The sequence below is a fragment of the Marmota marmota genome, unplaced genomic scaffold, assembly GCF_001458135.2.
Source record: "Marmota marmota marmota unplaced genomic scaffold, marMar, whole genome shotgun sequence".
In the NCBI taxonomy this organism is placed as follows: domain Eukaryota; kingdom Metazoa; phylum Chordata; class Mammalia; order Rodentia; family Sciuridae; genus Marmota; species Marmota marmota.
The window spans coordinates 6,969,361-6,993,257 of NW_026000229.1; the positions used below are offsets into that span (position 1 = coordinate 6,969,361).

Sequence of the window (23,897 nt, forward strand, 5' to 3'; positions counted from 1 at the left end):
GGGGGGGGGGGGGGTGAGGACCATCTCAGAAGGCCCCCCCATCCCACACCCCTCCCCGGAAAGTCACTGTCAGCAGCTGCTGTGCCTCTCGTGATAGGCGCCAGCCTCCCTCCCCCTTCTCCCCAGACTCTCCCCTGCTTCCTCCCTGAGGGGCCGAAACACAGGCCAGAGCTGGGGTCCAGGTCACCTGGGTGACCCCAGGCACATCTGAGCCCCTCTGAACCTGCATTTCCTAGTCTAGTAGATGGACATAACCATACCCACCCAAAGGCTGGCCACGGTGGGTAGGAAGCTGGCACTGAGCCCAGCACAGAGGGGGCACCTGGGCCTGCCCAGGTGAGAGCCTTCCTGCCCTCCTCCCCCGCACAGGCCCATCTAGGGCACCCACTCCCCTCCAGAAAACCCCTGCGCCCACCCAGGTCTCTTCCTTCTTAGGCTCCGCTGCCAGAACCCCATCTCTGAGCCCTCCCAGTTTTCAGTGGTTGTGGAGTGGGGCAGCATTTGCTCCTTACACACACACACATACACACACTCACACTCACACACACTCTCACACTCACACACACACACACACACACACTCTCACACTCTCTCTCACACACTCACTCACACACACACACACACACACACACACACACACACAGGCCTGGGCACCCAGGACTGCACAGATTTGCAGGCTTGTAGGCAGGAGCTGTGTGAACCAAGAGCAGAGGCATGTCAGGCATGGGCTCCGCCGCAGACGGGGTGACACTCAGAGGAAGGCAGTTGGCACCTGTAAGGCCAGGCCAGGGAGCCAGGGATCCCAGGACGTGGGTCTGGGGGAGTAGGGTGGTGGAGTAGGCCAAACCATCAGCAGGACTGACCAGGGCAACAAGGTGGGGCTGGGACCAGGTCAGAGGAGCATGGAGGTGGGGCTCGGTGCGGGGTCCCTGGGACAGGGCCGTGTGGAGGATTTTTTCTTTACTACTCCAGCCATAAAATGTCCCAGAAGTCAGGAGGGGCAGGGCCAATCTGGGCAGGCGGGTGTGAGGCCAGGCGGCTCTAGCTGGGTGGGGGGTTCCTCAGGTCACATCTGACTTCAGGGCTCCCACGCTGTCCTCAGCCTACAGCAAACCCTGGGACAGTTCCAGGTGCAGCCCCTGCTGCAGGCCACATGGCTGGCTCGGGAGGGACAGCCTGGCACTCACAGGTAAGATGCCTACAGTCCAGCGGCACATTCAGAAAGGAAGGCCCCCCAGAGCAGGTAGGGGACATTGTGTGGCTCACTCCTCACTGTGGCTGAAGGTCCAGCCCAGGGTCCCTGCTGCCTGGGCAGCTGCTTGTTCATGCATTCATCCAGCAAATGCCTCCAATACTGTCTGCAAATTAAGAATACAAAATGCCCAAGATCCTGCAGCAGGGGCTCAGTCCAGTGGGGCCAGGAGAGGGCACAGGGAGACTGAGACAACCCTGGGGCGGTGAGAGTCAGAACCCAAGGGCTGTGAGAATACGGTAGCAGGTTGGTGACGGGGAAGGCTTTCAGGAGCAGGCAGCCTGTAGGGGTCCTGGAGGAGGACTTGGGTTTGCAAGCAGTGAGAAGGGCACTGCAGGCCAGGGGCACCCCCACAGCCAAGGCCCAGTGGCTCAAGCAACGGGCTGGAGAGAGAGCGCCCCCTACTCAGGACCAAGGGTTCAGCTCTTATCCCAGAAGCCATCAGGAGCCTGAAGAGTTTTAAGTAGGAAGTGACAGGGTCCAATCTGTGCTTCAGAGACATCACTCAGTGGCCACCGGGTGGAGGATGGATTACACAGGAGAAGACAGGAGGCAGACAGCCAAGTTAGGACTGAGGCAGTAGCCGGGGGAGAGAGGGTGGGGTCTGGGGTAGAACATACAGATGGAGAGGAGGGGCAGGTGCAGGAGGGAGTGGGGACCAGTGAGGGCTCGGGGTGTAAAACCCTGCCACAGCAACATCCTGCGAAGCGCTGTGGACGCCTCATGTCCAAATGACACTGTCAAACTTCGCAAGGCTCTTTGAAGTCCATTAGTGACTTTGATGTGCACCACACTCAGGTGAGGCAGACACCCAGGAATTTGTTATTTAGTTCATCAACTCAATAAGCCACTGTTGAGCGCTGTTATGGTTTGGATGTGAGGGTGTCCCCCCCAAAGCTCAAGTGGGACAATGCAAGAGGCTTCAGAGGGGAAAGAACTGGGTTATGAGAGCCTTGACCCCATCAGTGAATCAGTCCCCTAGTGGGATTAACTGGGTGGTAACTGAAGGCAGGTGGGGGTGGCTGGAGGAGGTGGGGTTGGGGGTGTGGCTATGGGGTGCAAATTTGTATCTGGTGAGTGGAGTCTCTCTCTCTCTCTCTGCTCACCATGTGAGCTGCTTCTCTCCACTACACTCTTCCGCCATGATGTTCTGCCTCTCACCTCAAGCCCTGAGGAATGGAGCTGGCCTTCTATGGACTATGACCTCTGAAACCAGGAAAGCCCTCAAATAAATGTTTCCTGCCCTAAAATTGTTCTGGTCAGATCGTTTAGGCTCAGCAGAAAAAAAAAAACTGACTAAAACCAGGGCCTTTTATGTTCCAGGCACCATGATGACCTACTCAACAGAAGGGGAAACTGAGACCCAGAGATGCTGCCCAAGAGTTCCAGGAGGATGTCCAGCAGCAGGATGGTTTGGAAATATCCTCCAGAGTTGGGGAAGGAGCTGTGGAAAGACAGTGCCCAACTAGGAGTGGGTCATGGGCTGGGACAGGATGAGCTTCAGTCGGGAGGGGAAGCATGTCCTCCTCCCCTCGGGACGAGGTGGGAAGACAGAGATGTTGTGGGGGAGGGCTCTGGCCTCTGTGGGCCAGAGGCTGAGGCAGTGGTCAGGGGCCCACTTGCATTGCAAGCCACTGGGCGTTGGCTCCTGGTGCCCCTGGTCTGTAGGGCAATTAGGCCCAATAGAGGGGGCACGCAGGCAGGGCCAGAGGGTTCAGAGTGGGCACATCTGGAGAACTAGAGCTGGGTTGAGCCCCCTAAAGTGGCCACAGTGAGACGGGAAGATACAGGGGTCAGGGAGTCCCTGAAGACAGGAACGAGCCTCATGGACTGTGCAGGCAGGTGGGTGCTACATGGAATGGCTTAGGGTGCTCTAGGCTGCAGCGGGGTTAAGAGCCAAGAAAGGAAAGAACCTCCTCAGAGGCAGTTCCCCAGGGCCCCAGAGATGTGTCTGGAAAGCCAAGAATAGCCTAGCTTCCCCCCAGTGCGGTCATGCTTCCATGATGGGAGCCGCGAGTTGGGAGCCGCCTGGATCAAGCTTCTCCTGATTCCCTCAAGTCCAGCCCTTCTCCTCTATGCATTCACATTTTCTGCCAGGGATCTTGAAGTCTCCCCACTTCCCTGGGCCCTACTCCCCTGTCAGCAAGCAGGAGCAGCCCCTATCTCATAGCTCGCTGCTCAAGAAAGCGCCAGCCCAGTGCCTGGCACACAGTAGGTGCACACCCTGTCCCACCCTGGTGGTGGAGCCCCGTGGCGTCTGGTCCTCACGGCACCCCAGCCTGGAACACACTAAGTGCTTAGTTAACTTTTACTGACCCAAGTGTAACCACTAACCTGCTGGTAGTGATGTGACCGGGCCAGAAGGCTGCCCAGGGAGCAGGGGCAAGGACACAGTGAAGGTCCAGGTCATAGGAGACCCGGCTGTCACCATGCACATTAACACTCTCAGTAATTCAGTAGGCCAGTGTGGCGCCAGAGGGCAGGGCCACCCTGGGAGGGCCCTGGGCAGATGGAACACCCAGGCCTCCACACAGCACCTGCGGCCCCATGAGCTGCTCCCTCCAGCTCACCCCACTGAACCTTGGAATCCACCCCCCTGTGTGCCAGGCCCTGCCCCAGTTCAGAGCACTGAAGAGAAACGGAACTAAGTCAAAGGAAGGAGGAGTCCACTCAGGAAAAGGAAGCCTGGAAGACTCCACAAAGGTGGTGGTTTTTTAATGGCTTGAGCCTCATCTGGCCCTTCTGTGAAATGGGACTGTTCTACCAGTGACAATGACTCTTACGAAGCACTTTGAGCATCTCCTCTGTGCCAGGCTCCATGTGAACTCTGTGCCCAGAGAGATCAGGGTGGAGCTGAGGCCAAGCCTGCCTTCCTCCTGACTCCCAGTTTTGCTGGACAGGCTGGTGGAGGGCCTGACTGGGGCCTGGGCCTGGAGCGGGGTGGGTGTCACCAGCGGTCAGGGGCTCCCAGTTGTATTACTCCAAGTATTTTTCAGCATCACTCCAGTGGCCACTGCTGCTGAACCTGGGTGTGCAGGGCAGGGGTGGGGAGGGATTCTTCTAGAACCAGAGGCCATGAGGCCAGAGGCTGCCTATGGCTGCAGCCACAAGCCCAGGGCTGGTGGGTTGGCAGGTTGAGAGGAGGTGATAAGAGCAGGGGACAGGGAGGTCTCTCCTTGGGCTTTTAGCAGCCATCTTCCCATGCATCCCTGCCCCAAAGCACCCCCACATCCCCAATGGGGTGAGGCATCAGAGGCCTGTGGAGTTTGGGAAGGCTTGCCCAGGGGAAGAGTTGGGGAGATGGTCAAAGAGAGGTGGAAATTCAGCATGGAACTAGGACCCACACCACCTGTGGGCCAAGGCCAGGAGAGGGGTCAGGAAACCTAAGAGAACAGGTGTCCCGGTGCCTGCAGCCCCACACCAGAGCATCATTCCTTTGAGTTCTCAAAGGTGTTTGGTTTCCACAGGGCTTTTGAGCCTGGGAGAGTCAACTTCAAGGATCCCTGGCAGTGGGAGGCAGGACCCTGGGGTTCCACCCTCTCCTGTACCAGCACACTGTGTTTCTTGGCTCCAGTGGCTTGCCCTACCTGTTCCCCAGTTGTCTATCTGCAACATGAGAAACCCAGGTCTACAGGCTGGGGATACCTCTAGAGTGGATGGAGATGCCCCAAGCAAGCCGCCTCTCCCAATTCCATAGAAGATATCAGGTCCTGCGACAGGGCCCGACATCCTGGTGGATCACGAGGTTGAGGCTGGGCATCACAAATGATCCTAGCCTCCTATCCAGGAACTTAGGGTGTGGTGTGCTTTGGTTACTATTCCATTTGGAGAGCTTCAGCCACGGGCTGAATGCTTGGTGACACACTCCATGGCCCTCCTGTATTCTCTAAACAAGGCCAGGGTGCAGGTATCAAAGGCTGATTTTCTAGGTAGGACACTGAGGCCCCAGGCGTGCCAAGGTGTCCAGGAGAGCGGTGGACACCCCACAGGTGTGGTTTGGTTAAGCACCCTGGACAGCTCCTGGGCTCTGTACCACACCCTTGGCTTTGCAGGCTTTCCCCAGAGCCCTCTGCTGACCTGATCTTCACCCCATTTCCCTGCTGCCCAGCTGCATGGATCTCTCCTGGCCCCTGTGTGGCTGTGATCTGTGCCACACAGCACTGGGACCTCAAAAGTGTAGCTCCTTCCTGACTTAAATCTCACCCTCCCAGCAGCTCCTTAAGGCAGGGAACAGTCTCCCTCCTGTCCATGACATGGTCGGGGCACACAAGGGACTGAGAGGAGCCCTCTGGCTTTGGATCAGGCAGATGTGGACGGGAACTGAACCTGGGAATCTCTAGGCTCCCCCCTTCATCTTGCTGAATTTCAGACTCCCCAGCTGAGAAGCCAACTGTCCCTGTCCATCTCACAAGTCCCCGGGGGTTTTCATAAAACAGCGTGGATAAGCCTCGCCAGGGGCCCATCCTTCCTCAGGTCAGCTGTGGCCTCCTGCTGATACGCCCTCGGCTCTCTTCCTCCTAGGACTTCACTCAAATTCTGGAACACTTCCCCATGAAATTTTCCAAATGACTCACAAATGGGGGACTCTTGTCACTGAGAAATGTCAGGAAGACCCAAGAGAACAGCTGGCACAGTCCCACTCATAGGACATGATCCCTTCATGCCCACATGGGTTTTCAGATCCTGCTAGGGACAGAGAACGCCTAGGATATTGATGGTGAAGGGCGGCCTTTCCCCGCCCCCATGAATATGTTAATATACTGTGTGTCTTCACACAAGTCTCCTCCCCTCTCTGGGCCTCAATTACCCCATCTGCAACATGGGGTGTTCAGGCATACAGCAGGAAAGGGTGGGGTAATGTCTAGGGTACTGGGAAGGACTCTTGAAGTCTCTCAGATCCAGGACCACAATGCCAAAAATGCGTCCACCAGGGCTGACAGATTCCTTTACCCTCTAACCAAGGGCCAGGCTCAATCCCTGGGTTCCAGGTGGCCCTGCAGACAGGCTCCGCCCAGTACCCAGCAGCTGGGGACAAGCCCTACCTTTATGTTCAGGCCTCGGGAGAAGATCTAGTTCATGCTCAGGCCCAGCTGACCTTCCTACTGAGTGTCAGCCTTGGAAAACGAGCAAGGAGTGGCTCTTCCCCTTAACCAGCCGGTGACCTCAGAAAGCCACTTCACCTTTCTGAGTGCCAATTTCCTGATCTGTAACATGGCAACAATAATACCCACCATTCAAGCACTTAGTGTGTGGCAGGTTCTAGAGGAACTGGAGGCGTCACGACCAGGTTCCTGGCCAGGGACTTGAGCTTTTCCTTGCCAGGGCTCAGAGCAGGTGACATCATCAGTCTTGGGCACTTGGCTAGCAACAGGCCCCACGGGGAAACAAGCAGAGAGCTCACAGGGCGTGCAGATGAGGTGGGGCCTCAGTTCTTCCCCAGACACCTATACTTAGAGAACTGTGCTGAGCTTTGATCCTGGTCACGCACTGGGCTATGACCTAGGACACACACTGAGTCCCGACTCTGGCCCTGCTGACCCTGGACACAGAACGGGCTCAGTGTGTGCGTCACATGATCCCCCTGAGCCGTTTCCTCATCTGCAGGAGGGTCATGATCTTTTCTGCCTCCAAGCTGTGGTGAGCAAGGGCTGGGGTCACAGGTGTGAGTAGCTGGTGTCCTATTCTGGTGGACACAGAATAGGCCTCCATCAGCTTATGGCCTCCATCAGCTTCCCCTTCCTCTCCCCACTGACCACGCCATGATCCACAAGCTTGGCCTGACCCTGCCCTCCTGCTCCCCTCCCCCCATGCCACAAGTGTCCTTCCGTCCCCTCCACGCAACAAGGCTCTCCCAGGCATGGAATGCTCTTCCCCTGACCAGCCCACAGTTCCTTTCTCCTCCTCCATCTGAGGCCTCCTCACAGAGTCCTTCCCAGACTGCCTGACTCAGTGAGCCAGTATCCTCTCCCACCTCCACAGTCTCTATTATTCCTTTGTCACGATTTGCAGTTATACATCCATTTCTTTGTTTATCTTAGCGCCTGTCCCCATCCCCACTGCAACAAAAACTGTGAGCTTCATGAGGAAAGGGGCCATGACTGCTTGGCTCGTCATATCCCCAGCGTCTAGCACAGAACCAGGCACACAGCAGACGCTCAATAAACAGGAATCCCCCTAAGGTGCAGGCGCAGACCAGTGTCCACGCTTCTTCTTTCTCCACCAGTCCCAGACTACACCCAGAGTCCCAGAGGAGGCCTTGGCAGGCGTAGACACCCAGAGAGGCAGAGACCTGCCTCCCTGGCCAATGCCTACAGCTGCAGCTACCCCAGACGCCATGCAGATCCCCTGGAGAGACAGCACAGCCAGGGACCAGCGTAGCAAGACCTGCTGCTACTGAGACTGTGCCAGGGGCTGGGTGTTCTTGCAGCAAATCACCTTGGCAGGTGGCAGGCAGTGGGCAGGAGCAGGATGTGCCCACATCGTCTGATGCTCCAGAAAAGACAGAGGGGAAGAAAAGAAGAACAGGAGGAGGAAGAGGAAGTGGAGGATAAGAAAAATAACCCAAGCTGGCCCCTTTTGAGCACACCCATCCTGGTGCTGGGCTCCAGCAGGCGTGGCTCAGCCCAGCCGAGGGCCTGACTCGGGACGACTTGGCTGTGGAGAGCGGGTGGCGGGGCAGGGCTAGCTAGACCCCCCCACAGGGTTCGTAGACTTGAATCATGGCATCAAACCACTGTGACCTCTCCTAGAAGTCTTGGAAGAGTAAGGCACCAAATGGTATCTGTTCCCTGGCATTCGGGGCCCTTGGCATCTCCCAGCCTGATCCCTATAATCACCTCCCAGAAATCCAGATTCCCATCTCCCACCAGCAGGCCACAGCCGTCCACACACACCTCTGGGTCTTAAATGCCCTTGCTCATCCCCGTCTGACTGCCCAAAGTCCACCCTGATCAAGTCCCACTTCTGCACAAAGCAGTGCTGTCTGCCCAGCCCCTGGAGCCCACGCTCCTGCAGTCCCCCCACCCCACCCCGAGCAGCAGCAGAGGGATCCGCACAGCAGGAAGAGGCTGAGCGGGGTGAGTGGGTACAGAGCAGGGGCAGCAAGAAGGCCCTGAGTGGTGACAGCTTGGAGCCTCCTGTTTCCCCGCTGGCCACGCCCACCCCTGACCAGGGAGAAGATGGAGGGAGGAGGAGACACTCTCTGCCCTTAAGCCTCAGTTTGGGGGAGACAGGGTCCCTGCCCCTAGGAGTCACTGGCCTAATGAGGAAGGCCAGCGGTCAGGTCCAGCCGTGCCGTTCGTCTATGCACTGGAGAGAGCTGCCTGGCTCTGGGTACCACTGAGGCTCTGCAGTGCTGGAGTGGGGAGCCCAGCACCCCTGCAGGACCCCTGGAGAGGCGAAGACGCCAACAGGGTTCCCTCAAGCTCGCCTCTTCAGGCCCCAGGGCCCAAGCAGTGACAGGGTGAGTGGAAAGAGCTGTGGGGTGGCCGTCCAGGGGGCTGAGTGGGTGCACAGCAGGGGCACCTGGACCAGGCCGGCCAGTCAGGAAGGGTCTGCAATGAGGTGCAGGGTGCTGACAGGCAGGTGGGTCTGGGGCAGACTGTGTCTGAGGAGACTCGGGGTCTCCTCCCTCAGGCCCTCCTCCAACTCCTCACCCACAGGCTTCTGGGTCTCCCCCATAGCTGTGCCATCACTGGACAGCAGCCCCACCCCGCCCCAAGGGAGCCACTTTACCAGGTTCTGTAGACATTGCTGACATTTCCACATGCTGCCATCCTCTGGCTGTGGCCCACCTGGCCAGTCAGTGGGGACCCAGGTGGTCCCAGGAGCCTGTCAGGGTGATGAAAACTGAAAAGGTCAGGGTGGCAACCAAGCCCCACAGCACGGTGGGGGGTGCCCTGGCAGCCTCTCCCCTCCCCCTGCAGCTTCCCACAATATTCTGGCAGCCCTGGGGGAGGGTGGAGCTTGAGGGGTGGCCCTGGCTGTGCATGTCTTGGACCAGGATGAAGGAAAGGGAAGCAGCCGTCCCAGCAACCACCTCCCTACACACATGCACGCACGACCCCCTGGGCTGGGGCAGGACAGCAGGGGACAGCGGAGGGGAAGCCACAACCACTCTGTGCCACCGAGGGACACTGAGGATCCAGTTCACTATATCACACGTTCCCCTCAGTGGCCACCAGATCCAGCATGATGCAGACAGGAGAAAGAGAGAGACCTCCTCGGCCAGCCACCCCCGGGAACGGGAAGCGGTGCGGATTCACTTCCTGCTCTGTGCCCAACACAGGCACCAGCACCTGCGGCCACCGCCCTTGCTCACCACAGCCCTGAAGCAGAGATGATCCTGACCATTCTGCAGATGAGAAAATAGCTCAGAAGAATCATGTGACTCGCCCACAGTCGCACCGCCAGGAAGAGATGGAGCTTAAAATCAGGTCAGCGCTGGGGCAGCGGGGATTTTAGCCAGATGCCCAGGAAATCCCCCAAACAGGTGGAGGAGAGAGCTTGATCCTAGCCCTTCCCAGGAGGCTGTTGGGCAAAAGGACTGGGCAAGTGGGCTGAGGGCAGGGGACTGGACCTATTGACCTCCAGAATCCACCCAGCTGTGCTGTTTGGGAACTGGTGGGCAAGTTCCATCAGCCTCCAGGAGGGTGGGCTGGGGAAGAGGTGGGGCAGCCTGGGAATGCCCAGAGATGCTCTGACCATTGGGGTCCCCCAGGACACCAGGGGTGTGGTCAGGCAGCTCTGAGTTTCTGGGGCCACCAACAGAGACCTGAGTGCCCAGGTCCCAGTAGAAAGGGGGCTGGAAGGGAGGCAAAAGTGAGGGGAGGCTCTCTCTTCCAGCAGCCAACTAGCCTGTGGGGAGCCGGGTCCTGTGGTTTTGACAGCAGCGACACGAGCTCGTCCAGAATCTCTGTCTTGCGCGAGGTAATTACAGTTCTTCCCGTGTAATGAGATGGTTTTTAAAGGCCATTCAAAAGAAATTTCCCATAATGAGGTGAGGGGGTTTACGGTGTTAGACATCAAGGCGGTTGGTAATTGGTGGGACCCAGGCTGAGTCCTGGAGGGAAGCGATGGGAATTTGCGCATCTCTAAGGAGCGAGAGAAGAGCAGGCGACGGCCGAGGAGGGAGGACGGCAACTTGGCCAGAAAAGTTTCTGCCGACATCAGCAGTCCAGTGGGCCCTGAAGAGTGGCCAAGGGCACGGGGAGGCTGGGTCCCTGCTGGACAGAGGAGGCTGCTGGAACTGAGTGGGGCAGGGGCAGAGGGAAGACCGACGGGATGGAAGTCTGTAAACAAAGGTGCTGGGGTGAAGAGTTTTCCCAATCTGTGCTGACATAACTAGACACTGGGACGGGGACTGGTGTCCTTAGAAGAGGTAAATTTGCTCAGAGACACACACGGGTGAGAGAAGCCACGTGAAGATGGATGCAGAGGCTGGAGTGATAGCCACAGATTGCCACCACCAGAAGCTGGAAGAGGAGAGGAAAGAACCTCCCCTAGAGCCTTCAGAGAGAGTGTGGCCAGGCCGCCATCTTGAATCTAGACTTCTAGCCTCCAAAAGTGTGAGGAGTGAATTCTGTTGTTTTAAACTCCCGGGTTTGTGGTCATTTATTCAACTGTGATTTAATGTCTTAGAAGGCAGAGAAAAATCCAGTCTCCCTGGACCCAGCTGCTGCAGACTACAATAACATCGCTACTGAAGGGCCTTCCCGATGTCTCCTGAATCTTTGAAGTGGCCCTGCAGGCCCACTGCCCTGACGGGTGTGCCCTGGTAGAGTCACCAGGAGCCTCTCAGACAGCACTTGACTGAGAGATGCTGCACTGGTCAACCAGACCCTATGGAGCACTTTCTGTGTGTGCCAGGAGGGCGGGGAGAAAGCCTGGGGGAGGGCAGGAGCTCACATCTCCTAGGAGACGAGTCCCCGAAGAGCACAGCACTCAGGGAGACATCCTTGGGAATCCCCAGACCAAGACTGACCTCTGGCTGAGCATTCCAGTCCCCCTTAGGAGGACAGAGGGAGATGGCAATGCCCAAGAGAGTTGGCCTAAGATGGGCACCCAGGGGCTGGAGCGGTCAGCCCCAAGGTCAGGAAGGAGGAGAAGGCAGCCCAGAGACAGCAGCTCCTCTTGCCCCTTCTGGGTCAGGCCGATCACCACACAGGGTCTCCTGCCAGAGGAGCTGGAGACCCGCGCGGAGGCACTAAGCAAGAGCACGAGGCAGGCTGCCAGCCGGGGCAGCCTGGCTCTAAATGCTGGTTAATTGGCGCTGAGTGGCCGAGGGATGTGAGGAGATGACTTTGAAGTCACCTGGTGTGATGTGTCCAGCAGGAACAATGGGCCACCCAGCTAGCAGAGAGTCACGCTTCCTTCTAATTAGGTGCCGCTTTGAACACGGAGGCATCAGATTAATGAGGCTTACAGCGCTCACCCGCGCAGCGTGGCGGGCTGCCTCTGTTCTGTGATCGCAGTCTGTTGCCAAAACCTTGTTCTCTAAATCAAAGTTTCTCCTGAAACTCTGCTTTGGGTTTGCACTGGCGCCAGCCAGAGAGCTAAGCCTCACCTCCCTTCCTTTACTCTACATTCCAGCTTTTTTTTTTTTTTTCTCCCTCTCTGGAAAAGACTTGCAGGGTGGGGACACCTCCTGCAGACCAGCTGGGGGCAGGAAGGGCTGGGTGGCCCCCACTTTGTGGAGCACGCTGGCTCAGGGCACATGCGAGCTGGCCCACCACACCCAGGCCCGCAGGCCCCTCCAGCTCCGCTCTTGGCAGCTTGGGGGCGGGCCAGGCCTTAGAGGATCCACTGGCTGAATTCCCACGCCTGGCATCTGTTCCAGAGCCTTCGGGGGCTCTGGTTCACCGATTTTGAGAGAGAATTGAGACATCGGCGGGAGCCAGGCTGCTCGGCCTTCTGCCTCTTCTGCTCTGGTGGGACGCTCCCTTCCCCTGTCCCACGCGGTGCCTTTCTCACCCAGCTCCTCTCCCTTGTCCCCTCCAGGAGGCCCCTCCCCTCCATTTCACTAACTGCCCCCCCCTTTCAAAACCCAGCCCCACCCTGGCTCCTCCTTGGCCACCGCAGTCACTGGATATTTTTTTCCTTCACCCAGAACTTCCAGGCCCAATCTGTTTCTTTGACAGGGATTTTTTTTTTTTTTTTTGGCCTGTATTCTATTGTTTAATGTCACTATCTTTGCTTATTATTTTGTCCTGCCTCTGTTATGACATTGTGGCCTAAGGACAGGAGCGTATCTGCATGACACCCTCCATTAGTACTCTAGGGAGAGAAGACACCACCCTGTCCTCAGCTCCCATCTGAGGCCCTCGGGCTGCTTCCTTTATGGGGTGGCTGGAACATCCAGATGACACTGGACAAAAGCACATATTCTGGGGGGGTAGATGGCAGAGCAGGGAGTGGGGTGTCCCTGGGAGAGTGTGGGAGAAGATGACGGCATTGGGGCAGGGGCATAGGCCCTGACAGGGAGGCTGGGGCCACTGGGGTTGGACAAGTTGCTAAGCCTCAGTTTCCCTTTATCTAAACAGGGTTGGCCCCAGGACTCGAGGATGCGTGGTTAGACCCAGGCAGCCCTTGCCTCTGGAGTGTGTTCTGTCACTAGCTCTAGGAAGAGGGCCCAGCCCACAGGTGGAGGAGCTGGAACTCGAGCCCAGGAGGCACGCGGCTCCAGGATCCAGCCTCTTCCCCACCGGGTCACTTCCCAGCAGGCCGCACTAGGCTTTGGCAGAACCTGTTGTTTGTGAACCTCCATGAACCCCTCTGGGCCTCCCTTTTTCCATCTGAGGTGTGGGCACTTTGCCGATGATTTCTTCTGGGCGGGGCAGGCTGGCCAGCTCCCCGCTCTCTGGGCCCCTTTCAGACCAGGTCAAAGTCCTTCTCACCCAGAACATTCCTGCCCCTTTCATGCCCACCCTGTGAGCAGGGCCACCCCCATCTGCCTTGTCACTTTCTGGCCACCTGCCCTGATCTATAGAAAGCTGCCATCTGTCTCTCTCTGCACCTCAACCCTGCAGTGCTCTTGTGACTTCACCGCGCCAGAGGTGACCAGGGCAGGGGCTCTCCATTCCTCCGTGACCTTGGGCTTCCATTCCCTCCAGGCTCTTTTGGCAGCCCCACCTGGGCCCAGTACCCCACAGCCCTAGGTCAAACCCCAGCTTGGCTCTGCAGCTCCTCTGCGCACAATCCTTCCCCTCCCTGGACCTTCCTTCCTCACTGGCCCTCGATGCCTCCTCCCCACCCACCTTTGCCCACGGTGGGGTCCACAACCATCAGCATAACAAAGCCGCAGATGCCCGGCCCCTCCCTTGGCAGCACCTTCATGATGCCCCAGCACCAACCCAACCAGCCCCCTGCAGCAGCCACAGCGGGGAAGCTAAAGGCTTTGGGGGAAACAGCCCCTGCAAAGGCTGTGCCCTCTGTGAGCCCCAAGTCTCCAGCAGACAGTGGCCCTGGCAGTGGCAGCCCCAGTAGCCCACGTGCCTACCCCAACATGGCGACATGGCCCGTTCACGCCCGCTGGCCTCCCAGGCTCTGCAGGCCCGTCACCCTCCACCGAGGAAACAGGAGCCCTTCCAGCAGCCCCTCTTCCCACCTGCGGAGGCATGTGGCCCATCAAAGGCTATGGCTTCCCTGGGCTCGGAACCGCCCTTCTGGGCCCAAGGAATGTGGCCTCATCGGGTCATCTTTGTCCTCGCCCTGCTTGCTGTCTCCATGGACCCCGCGTCCTTCCCACCAGCACACAGTCACATGCTTCTGTCTGCCACCCTTAGGAACCCCTCCTTTAATTACGCGGAGTGTAAAAGAAAATCAATCTCAGAAGGTTACATATTGTTTCGTTCTATTTTTGTCACACTCAAGAAATAACAAAATTATAAAGCTGGAGGACAGTCTGTGGGGGAGGGGAGGTGTGGTGGTGGCGGGAATGACATAAAGCTGGGACAGAACACCCCCACACACACACACACATATACACACGCACCACGCCAGTCCACCTGGTGACATCTGAGCAGGTCTGTGGACTGTGTCAGGGCTGATGACCTGGCCTTGGCCCTGACTGGAGGTATGCAAGAGGCAACCCCGAGGGAGGAGGAAGGTGCCCAGCACCGTGACCGCCACTGGCTTCACCTTCCTTGAGGGGCCTTCTCTTGGCTTCTGGGATGCTGCAGTCCCTGGCTCTCCTTGGTCACCCTAAATGTCTGAGTGCGCCTCTCGGCCCCCCATGGCTCCTCTTCCCTCCCAACTCTGCACGGTGGCAAGCCAGGGTCCAGGCCCAGCCCTCCCCCACCATCCACAGGGCTTCCTGGGAGATCTTAGTATGCTTGTCTGTCCGGGTGTCTGTCTGTCTGTCTCTCTCTCCGGTGCTGGGAACTGAACCCAGGCCCTCTGGCACATGCTAGGCAAGCACTCAACCACTGAGCTACACTCCCCTGTCCTGCTACACTAGGTCTTCAGGTGCCATCTCCAGCTGCACTCCCTGCCCTGCCCAGATGTCTCCCCTGAACTCCAGGCTTGTGAACCCAACAGCCTACAGGGCAACTCTGCAGGAGGAGGTCATCAAAAAGGAACTCCCATCTGTTGGCCCCCAGTCCTGACCCTCACGGCTCCTCCTTATCTCAGGAAACAGTAACCGGGACTCAAGCCAGGAATGGAGGGTCCTCCTCTGCCCTCTGCATGGCCCCCCCAGCCCCAGTTCCACCTCCATGATTAGTCTGGAACCATCTGCCCTTCTCCATGTCAGGGTACCACATTACCAAGCCTCCATCTCCATTATCCCATGGTCCCTCTCGGGCCCTCCTCATCAGCCCAAGAGATCTTTTCTAAACTTAAGTCGGATCGTCTGGCCCATCAGCAGCTGCCCCTTGGAAAACACTCCCTGGTCCCAGAGCGCCCGGCACACCTCCCCCACCACACGGCCTCAGGGTCCTCCTGCAGGTGCTCCCCCCCCCAGGAGTCCAGGTGTCCCATGCATCCCCTCACTGCCCACCAGCCTGCACACAGTCAGCCTCGGTGCCCCGTCCTGCTCGTTGAGCATCTGAACCGCCCCCCCCCACACTCCCTCCCTGGATGAGGCTGCTCGGTGCGCAGGGGAGGGTGACACGTCTCTGACACCCACAAGCTCCACTCTCCCCAAACAATAACTGAGACCCAGATGACTCGCCGACATGACAATCTGCCCATGTCTTGGGTGGGAACTGCTTCCAGCAGTAAAAGCTGGGTGTTTTATGGCCCCAGGAAAACATCAGCCGTAACAGGCTAAAATCATCACCCCGAGGCGTCCTCTGTGCAAGCGCCCCGAAACCGAGCGCTCTGGGGCGGAGGAGGGCTACTCCCCGCTGTCCTGGCTGCCTGGAACCCCGAGCTCCTGGAACTGGACCTGCTGGAGCAGGGCTCAGCCTACTCTACAGGTGACCACGGTCCCGTGGGCTGGGACGCTGCTGTGCCTTTTGTGGGGCACACAGCAGGCGGTCAGGATGGACCCTGTCCCTCCCTTTCTTGTGTCATCAGGCACTGGAGGAAAGGTACAGCTGCAGGCCTGCCAGGCAGCATCAGGACCGGGCAGGGCGGGCTGAGGGGTGAACTGGACACCTGCAGCTCGGCTCAGCCTGCATCCCTGTAGGAGGAGTCCAATCCTAGGACAGGCCCCGTGGCGTGAACTCCCTGCCACAGCAGGGCATGGGAGGGAGACAATTTGGGCTGGTGCCCTCTCTGGTGCTGCAATGCCAGGATGTGAGCCATAAGGGAGTGGAGCTTCAGAGTCAGGCAGACACCAGTTCAAATGCCCCCTCTTCCACTAACAGCCTGGGTGGCCCTGGACAAGTCACAGAACCACGCTCAGATGCAACGTCCTCATCTCCACCAAGAAAGAACACAGGCAAGATGTCTGCATGCAGTAGGTGCCTACTAAACACCCACGCCCTCCCTGTGCATGGGCCTGCAATGGTTCCCTGATTCCTTCTGAGTCATGGTAAATATTTTCAGTTGGCCTTGATGCTCTCAGATGTCCTCCCTACCTGTCCTCAGCAGGTGACCAGGTCCGTCCCTCTCTCCACCCACAGAGGCCAAGGGTCATGCCAGCTCCTCCGGGAAGTCCCCCTCGCGGTGCTCTGACTGGTACCCGGCTCCCCCTCACTTGCAGCAGTGTACATGCCAGACGTGTGAGGCTGGTGGGCCTGAGCAGGTGTGCCTAGTGGGTCCCTGGAATCCCATGGTCATGTGGTCAGGGGATGAGAACATGCTGTGTGTGTCCTACAGCAATGACCACAAATATCTAACACTGCGTTTGCTACGTATCAGGCACCTTCAGGCAACTCATCAATTTGCACAACAGTCATGAGGGAGGCTCTATTCTTATCTTTATTTTTTTATAGACAGGACAACTGAAGAACAGAGAGGTTAAGTGGCTGGTCCAAAATCACACAGTAATAAATGCCAAAGCCAGCTTTGCACCCAGGCAGTGTATCCCCACAGTTTCTGCTCCTGCTCCTAACCCCACTCCACACACTCCGCCCCCCTCAATTCAGATGTTGTGCCTCAGTTTAGGCCCTTTCTAGAGTCCTGCAGAAGTTTGGAAATCATCCAGGGTTGACCGTGGTGGTACTCTATGACCCTGGAGGCCAAAATACAGGCAGGAACACACACACACATACGTACACACTCATGCAGCATTGGTGAACTCATGCACACCTATGCACATGACTTGAGTAAAGGGCCACCTGCCACCAGCTCCATGCTGAGTCTCCCCCTTGCCAAGCCACCACACACGATGTCAAGTCTGTCGTAGATGTTAAATTCAAAGTCTGGTCCACCACGGGGCAAGATACCTTTGTATAGGTGATGACTTCAATGCTCAGAGAAGGCTGGACACTCCCCTTAGGTCACACAGCAAATGAGGGCAACACTGGGCCAACACCCAGGCCTGGGAAGCTCCTGACAAGGAGCTTTCTCACACCATCCCAAGGTCCCCTCAAGAATTCCCAATTCCAGACATTTCCCCTATTCCTACTTGATTTGAGCAGGACAGGAAATAAGGGGAACAGAAGAGAGGAGAGGAGGTGGCAGGAGGGTAAGGCGGCGCCATGAGCCGCGGGTGCCTGGCTCAGCCCCTGCCCGCAGCCACCTTGAGAGGAGCGCAGCAAGGCGGGGGTTAACTTTCTGCCGTGGAGCAGAAAATGAGGTTCCAGTTATTAGTTGATTTATTGCTCTGTCCTCAATCTGCGCTCAGGTCCTGGAAGGAAATGTTCCACTCGAAAGCATTAAGCGTCTTCAAAGAGCAGAGGCATTAAAAATTGAAATCATAAAGTAGACACATAAATACAGTGCAGGTGGGGGACAGCCCCCAGCAGGCTGGGGCAGGGGGTCCCCGTGGTACCAGGTAGCTACATGCACGTAGGAGCCAACTGCGTCCGGGGTGAGGGGGATGTTCCTTCCCGGGAACGGCGCCCAGAACCCAGCACAGAGCCTGAGCCCTGCCAGGAGCATACCTCATCTTGGGCTCACATCGGCCCTGTCTGAAAACATGGCTCCATTCAGGTCAGAAGCTCAGCCCAGCCTGTGGGACAATGGGGGAGAGGGATGGGGAGGGAGGCGGACGGGGAGGAGGGAAGAGGAAGGGCAGCCCTACCATGCATGGCTCCCGGCAGGCGCTGCCATGGGGGCAAGGGCAGCTGGGCCTTGGGCATGGACACAGGGCACCGCTGTTATCAGCACTCCTGCGGTGGAGGCCCGGGAGGCAACGCAGCAAAGGTTCCCAGAGCTGGGCCTGCTGAGCTGGGAGGGGGCCAAGGCCTGCCCAGAAGCTGGCACCCAAGAGGATCCTTGCACCAGCCAGAGGGTGACACCGTCCTCGAGAATGGGGATTCCCAGCCCAGGCCGGGGCGCACACCTCTACTGCCCCCACCCCCCTAGAGAGCCACCCCTCCCAGCCCCAGGGAAAGGCCTCACATGTCCCTCAGTTGCCACATGTCCCACATGGGAAGACACACCTGTGAACAGGTAGGGTCAGAACTGAAGAAACACAGCATCTAACACGCCAAGCAGCACACCACACACACGTTCACGTACCCATGCACAGGTGTGCACAGAAGCACACATGTGTACACATACGTGTTTCTGACACTTGCACACACAGAGAGGCACACCCCCCACACACACAGCCGCGTGTGCACGTGAGGACATGCCGCACACGTGCAGGTTCACACACACCTGGCTCAGGTGCATGCCCCGTCCCCAGACCCAGGCAAAACCCTCCACCCCGATATCAGGCCCCAAAGACACAAGCCGGGAGCCAGTCTGCAGGGCTCTCCTGAGAGAGGGACAAGGATCTAGCATCACTTCCTCTGGCAGTGGGGACCCCTGAGACTCAGCCCTGTGCTCTTGGCTACTCCTATGACCCCCTGGGGTCAGGAGGCCTGGGCTGTATGCCTTTCCCAGGCCCTGGTTTGGGGATGTGTGACCTGGATGAGCCCCTATCCCTCTGGCCTTGCACTCTGGGCTGCAGGGGCCTCCCTGACTGTGACAGCCTCCGCCTGAGCTGGGCAGCAAGACTGAGGAGAACCCAACCTGGGTCTTCATTTCTAGCAGCAAGAGAGATGCGAAGGGGGCCCAGGGAGGTGGGCAGAGCTACAATCACTGTGGGGGACAGGGTGTGGCCTGGCATGAGCTGAACCCGAGCAAAGACCTCAATTACTGGGAACACGGACAGGAGAGGGCAGGACAGGGACCTGGGAGGGGCATCTCCAGAGAGGGGGACCTCAGGGAGGCACCCAGGCCTCCGTACCGGGGCCCTCGGAGGATGTGGTAGGGAATGCCACAGTCTCCTGTCAGCACCTGAGACACTTCCCCTGGGGCCTCTGGGACCCATCTCCACTCCGGGGGGTCGTAGGGCCACCAGGGCTTCTGACCTTTGCGAGACGGTACAAGCCTGGTTTAGGTGGGAGACCTCTCGAGCTCAGTGGCACGTGGGCCGAGGTGTTTGCCTCACTCTGTGGCTACAGCACACACACCCCTGCACTGACACACCACGCTCTCACCCCTTCACACTCAGCTGCACACACAGCCAGGCTCTGACTTATACACCAACACTCACAACTCACTCTCCCCACACACACGCACAAGCACACTTGTACCCACGTGGACGCCCCCGCACACATACGCACGCATAGTCACACCCTTCCGTGGCGCAGTCTGCCTGAGCCACTGCTGTGACCACTCACGATGCCAGATGAGCAACCACGGCAGAGCGAGCGGGCGGTGGAGGCGCCGGCCCAGCCCCTGCTCTCGGCCTCCAAAGCCGCAGCTCCAGGTCCTTCCAGGCTCAGCTTCCCAGGGTGACCCTGGGGGCTCCTTCCCACCACTGCCCCTGACTCCCTCAGGTCTCACTGGCTCGGCCTCTCCTCAAACGCCTGTTGTTATGGTTGTGACCTGAAGTGTCCCCCAAACTCAGGTGCTGAAGGCTTGGTCCCCAGTGCAGCAGTGTCCAGAGGTGGGGTCTTTGGAAGGTGACTGGCTCGTGAGGGCTCTGACCTCATCCAGGGTCTGATTCATTGATAGAATTTAGTCACAATTTAGTGAACTATTGGGAGATGGCAGAAAGTTACAGGGTGGAGCCTAGCTGGAGGCAGTAGGTCCTTGGGGGGGTGTGTTTGAAGGTTATATTTTGTCCCTGGACTGTCTGTCTCCTCCCCCCCCCACCCCCACTCCCTGCACCCTTTCTCTCCGGGCAAGCTCTGCCCTACCACATGCTCCCCACCACATTCTGTCTCAACACAAGCCCAGAGCAATGGGCCAAGCAACCATGGACTGAGACCTCTGGAACCATAAACTAAAAATACATTTTTCCTCCTTTCGGTTGATTTTCTCAGGTATTTTGTCACAGGAACAGAAAGCTGACTAACACACATGTTGGTCAATGCCTCCCCTTTATTAGGAACCCCTGCTCCTGACCACCAGCTCCAGTGCCAGCCCTGGTGTCCTGCTCACCCACCAAGGCCCAGAGGAGCACCTGTTCCTCGCTCCATCCACCCCCTCCACTCCAGAAGTACTCCTGGCCCGGGGAACCTTGTTCCCCCACATGTAATTTTTCTTAATTGGGAGCTCATTAATTATCCCTATGCTTTCCAGAAGAAATAAACAGCAATTAGAGAAATAAGTGCTATTTTCATTCTCCAGCAGACTCAGCATCGGCGCCCGGCCCACCCAGCCCAGCCGGGCCTGCCCAACGGCCCGCCCAGCCGCCTGCTGGATCCCCTTGGCCGTCCCCTCTGCCCACATCCATCCTACGTGTGGAGCCAAGTGCCCGCCACCAGGCCACCCCGGCAGCAGGTTGCCTCTTGGAATCTGCATGAAGAACCATAAATTGCTGAGAAAGGGCCTCCTTCCCTGTGCAGCAGAAGGTTAGAGTGTTTAAAGAGAGCAGTGGAACTGTTTTTATTAATCAGAACTGCTATAAAGAAAGCATTTTAATTAACATAATTATCCCGATTGAGAAAAGCAGTCCTTATCCCATAGATACTTTTCAGACTAAAGATGCAAGCTGTCACAATCAGTCATAATTAAGTAAAGCGAGCTATTTTCTTCCCCCCTCGCTCTTTTCCCCTCTTGGGCACTGGCTCCTCCTTGGGTTCTGTCCCGGAGGAGAGATGCAGCAGATGCGACACCCTCCCCTGCGGGTCCCCAGCTGCATTCCAGAAAGAGCAGCAGCGCCCCACACCCCAGGCAACCCGGCCTCGGGCTGCACCCTCCTCCCTCCCAGGTTGGCTCCAGCCCGGCCTCCCTGCCTCCTGGAGAAGGAACACGGCTGCCTCACCCCCGCATCCCTCCTGGACACCGGAAGGGACTTTCCTGGGCCAGCAGGGCCCAGAGGGGAGAATGAGAGACCAGGAAGCCAGTAGGCACCTGGACCACCACCCTGGTCCAGACTGCCAGCCCCGCCCACAGGGACGTTCACATTCCCCCCTAACCAGCCCTCCAGGCCACCCTTGACTCAAATCTAGGCCATTTCCCCACACAACACCCAGGAATCTATCCACACCACAAATCTAAGTATATCACTCTCCCTTCCTTCCTGGGCCTCCTGGGGAAGGCGTGGCCCTAGCCCCCTTCAGCCACATCTCCACTACACCTCCCCACACCTGCTCCACTCCAGCCACACTGGCCTTGCAGATTCCCCTCAAACTTTGGCCACAGGACCTTTGTATGTGCTATTCCCTCCAGCCAGCCATGGCCTCTCACCCTCAGTGCACACATTCATCTGCACAGTCCACTTGAGTGCCATCTCCTCGGGAAGCCCTCTCCTACCTCTTGGACCTGGTCAATCCTCTGTTAAATCCTCTCTCTTCTGTCCCTTGGTAGTGGGGACACAAGAGTCTCACAACACTGCTGTTACTTTGTTTACCTTAGTACCCTCCATTCAACTGTAAGCTCTGTGAAGCAGCCAGAGACCATTCTTTATTATTTTTTTTTAATCATTTGGTTTTTGTTCACTGTAGTGTCCCCAGCACTCTGCCTCAGCTAAGTCCACACCTGTTCTGGCCTCAAGAATGTATTTTGAATTAGGAGGAGAAGGGAAAGAGAAACGCAGGAGTTCCACCTGTACCGTGGTCTCAGGTCCCTGGGGCGTGGAGGCCGGGCTGGGTGGCTCTCAGGAACCTTCACCACTCTTCTGGGCCTCAGCTTCTCCATCTGGGAAATGGGCAGCCTGAAGCAGGTAACGTCCTCTGCCCCTCACCCCAACCACCCTGCCAGAGCTGCAGGCCTCCTTCCTCCTCCCCTTGCAGAGCTGACAAATCCACCTGTTCCCAAGTACCTGCCACCTCCGAGGCCACCCAGGAAGGGTGAGGCCTGGCGCTGGCTGTTCCCAGCACCACCCCCAGCGTCTGCAGGTGATGCGTGTGTAGGTGACACCACAGACGTATTTCACCCGACATGCCGCAGATGCCTCCCTGGGAAGGTGCTTGTTTTTCAGTACATCCTAAACAGGAGCCTGCAAAGTGCGTTGTCAGCGCTTTTTCAATGGCTTGTTAATGCCCCCGTAAAGCTCAGCACACTGGCTGGAGGAGACAGCTCGCCCGGCAGCCTGGACATCCTCGCAGCCAGCTGAGCCTCGGCCTGACCAGGGAGTGTCTCCCCGGGAGTCAGGAGGCCCAGGAACTAGACTCTCACCAACAATCATATGCTCAGAGCCCTCCCAGGGAACCAGGCTTGTCAACCCTCTGGAGGTGGCAGGAGGCAGGCTCAGGCCTTGCCAGCGGAGGAAAGAGAACTAATCACTGGCCTTGTAGTCCCATGGCCCAGGTTCAAATCCTTGTTTGGCTACTCAGTAGCAATGTGACCTCAGGCCAGTGACCAAACCTCTCTGGGCCTCAAGTGTCCTCACTTATTAAAGGGCAATGTTAACTCCTCCCTCAAGGCTATTTTGAAGTATGAATCAGGTAACAGATCCCAAGTGCCAGGTAGCACAGGATTTTTTAAGGTGTGGTAATGGTATTATTACATGTTTTAAATGGCTTTCTCTTTTAGAGATTACACTGATATATTTATTAATAGAATTCTATAATGTCACAATAGCCCAGCAGTGGAGGTCAGTCAGCCGGCACAGAGGCAGCAAGCCTGGTCACGACTGACGCTTGTTGGAGGGGACATGGGGGTTCAACAGACTGGTCCCTCAATAGAATGGTCCCTCCCTTCGGAGGGACGCACTCTCTTGCCTCAGAAGCCTCCAGCCTCCCACAGGACCAGGTTCAGAGACTGGCCCCAGCACCTAAAGCCCCAGGAAGGGGCCTTCTGGGAGCTGAGCCCTCCAGATGCCCCCAGAGGCTCCCACAGCCACAGAAAGGGAGACAGTGGGGGAGGAGCCTTGCAACTGCCTCTGGGAGCCCGGAGGAGTCAGGCGGCCTCTCTCTTTCAGGTCCGAATTCCACTGTCTCAGCTGTGTGATCCAGGGACCCTCATTTCCCCTCTCTGAGCCTCAGTCAGGGGATTAAGTGGGACAACTAATAGAGCCACGTAGCAGCAAACCTGGCCTAAGGAAGAGGCTTAATCAACCTAAGACTCCCCTGCCTTCCCCATCAAGTTTAAATAGGACCCTTGTCACCTGCTAAACGCAGTGGTGGGTGGCTGACCTCTTCCTGGGTACCAGCCTTCAGACCTGAGGAGATCCATCCTGTCCTCCAGAAGTTCCCAGGGAACTTTTTTTGTGACCAGGATGAAAGAGGAGGATAATAATGATGATGGCATCCGTGGCTGACTTCCTGCCACCTGTCCATGCGCCCAGCAAAAGGGTCTGGAGCCGGCTCCTCCTGCCCCTCTCAGTCCTCACTACCACCTACAGGAAGTGGTCTAAAGAGCCCCCAGAGGCAGACATGGGGCAGGTTACAGCAGAGCCAGGGCGGCAGGGAAAGGCCATGCCCCTGCCTGGGCCTCCCCAAGAAGCCGGTGGCAGACAGCGCCAAGGCCAGGGCCCGTGGCCCCCAGAGGCAAGCCTTCTCCAGGTCTCAGTCTCTCCACCTGTGCAATGGGGGCAGAGGGGCCCCTGCCCGGGCCGCCGGGCCCCGGGGGAATGTGGGGGGAGGCCGATCCGGCGGGTGCAGGAGCCGAGGCTGTGGTAAGTCGGCCGCGGGGGCGGAGGCGAGAAGAG

General features: G+C 57.8%; 1 protein-coding gene across 4 annotated transcripts in view; it reads right to left on the bottom strand.

The window, feature by feature from the left end:
* Positions 1–23,897, bottom strand: part of Lingo1 (leucine rich repeat and Ig domain containing 1) — a 170,883-nt gene that overhangs the window by 80,198 nt on the left and 66,788 nt on the right. The window contains exon 1 of one of the 4 annotated variants that reach the window (XM_048793814.1): positions 8,987–9,006. The exons of the other annotated variants lie outside the window; for them this stretch is intronic. Within the exon in view, the coding sequence (XP_048649771.1) occupies positions 8,987–9,002 (16 nt within the window). The 5' untranslated portion in view covers positions 9,003–9,006. Of the gene's footprint in view, positions 1–8,986; positions 9,007–23,897 lie in introns of those variants that run through there. 4 annotated transcript variants of the gene reach the window in all.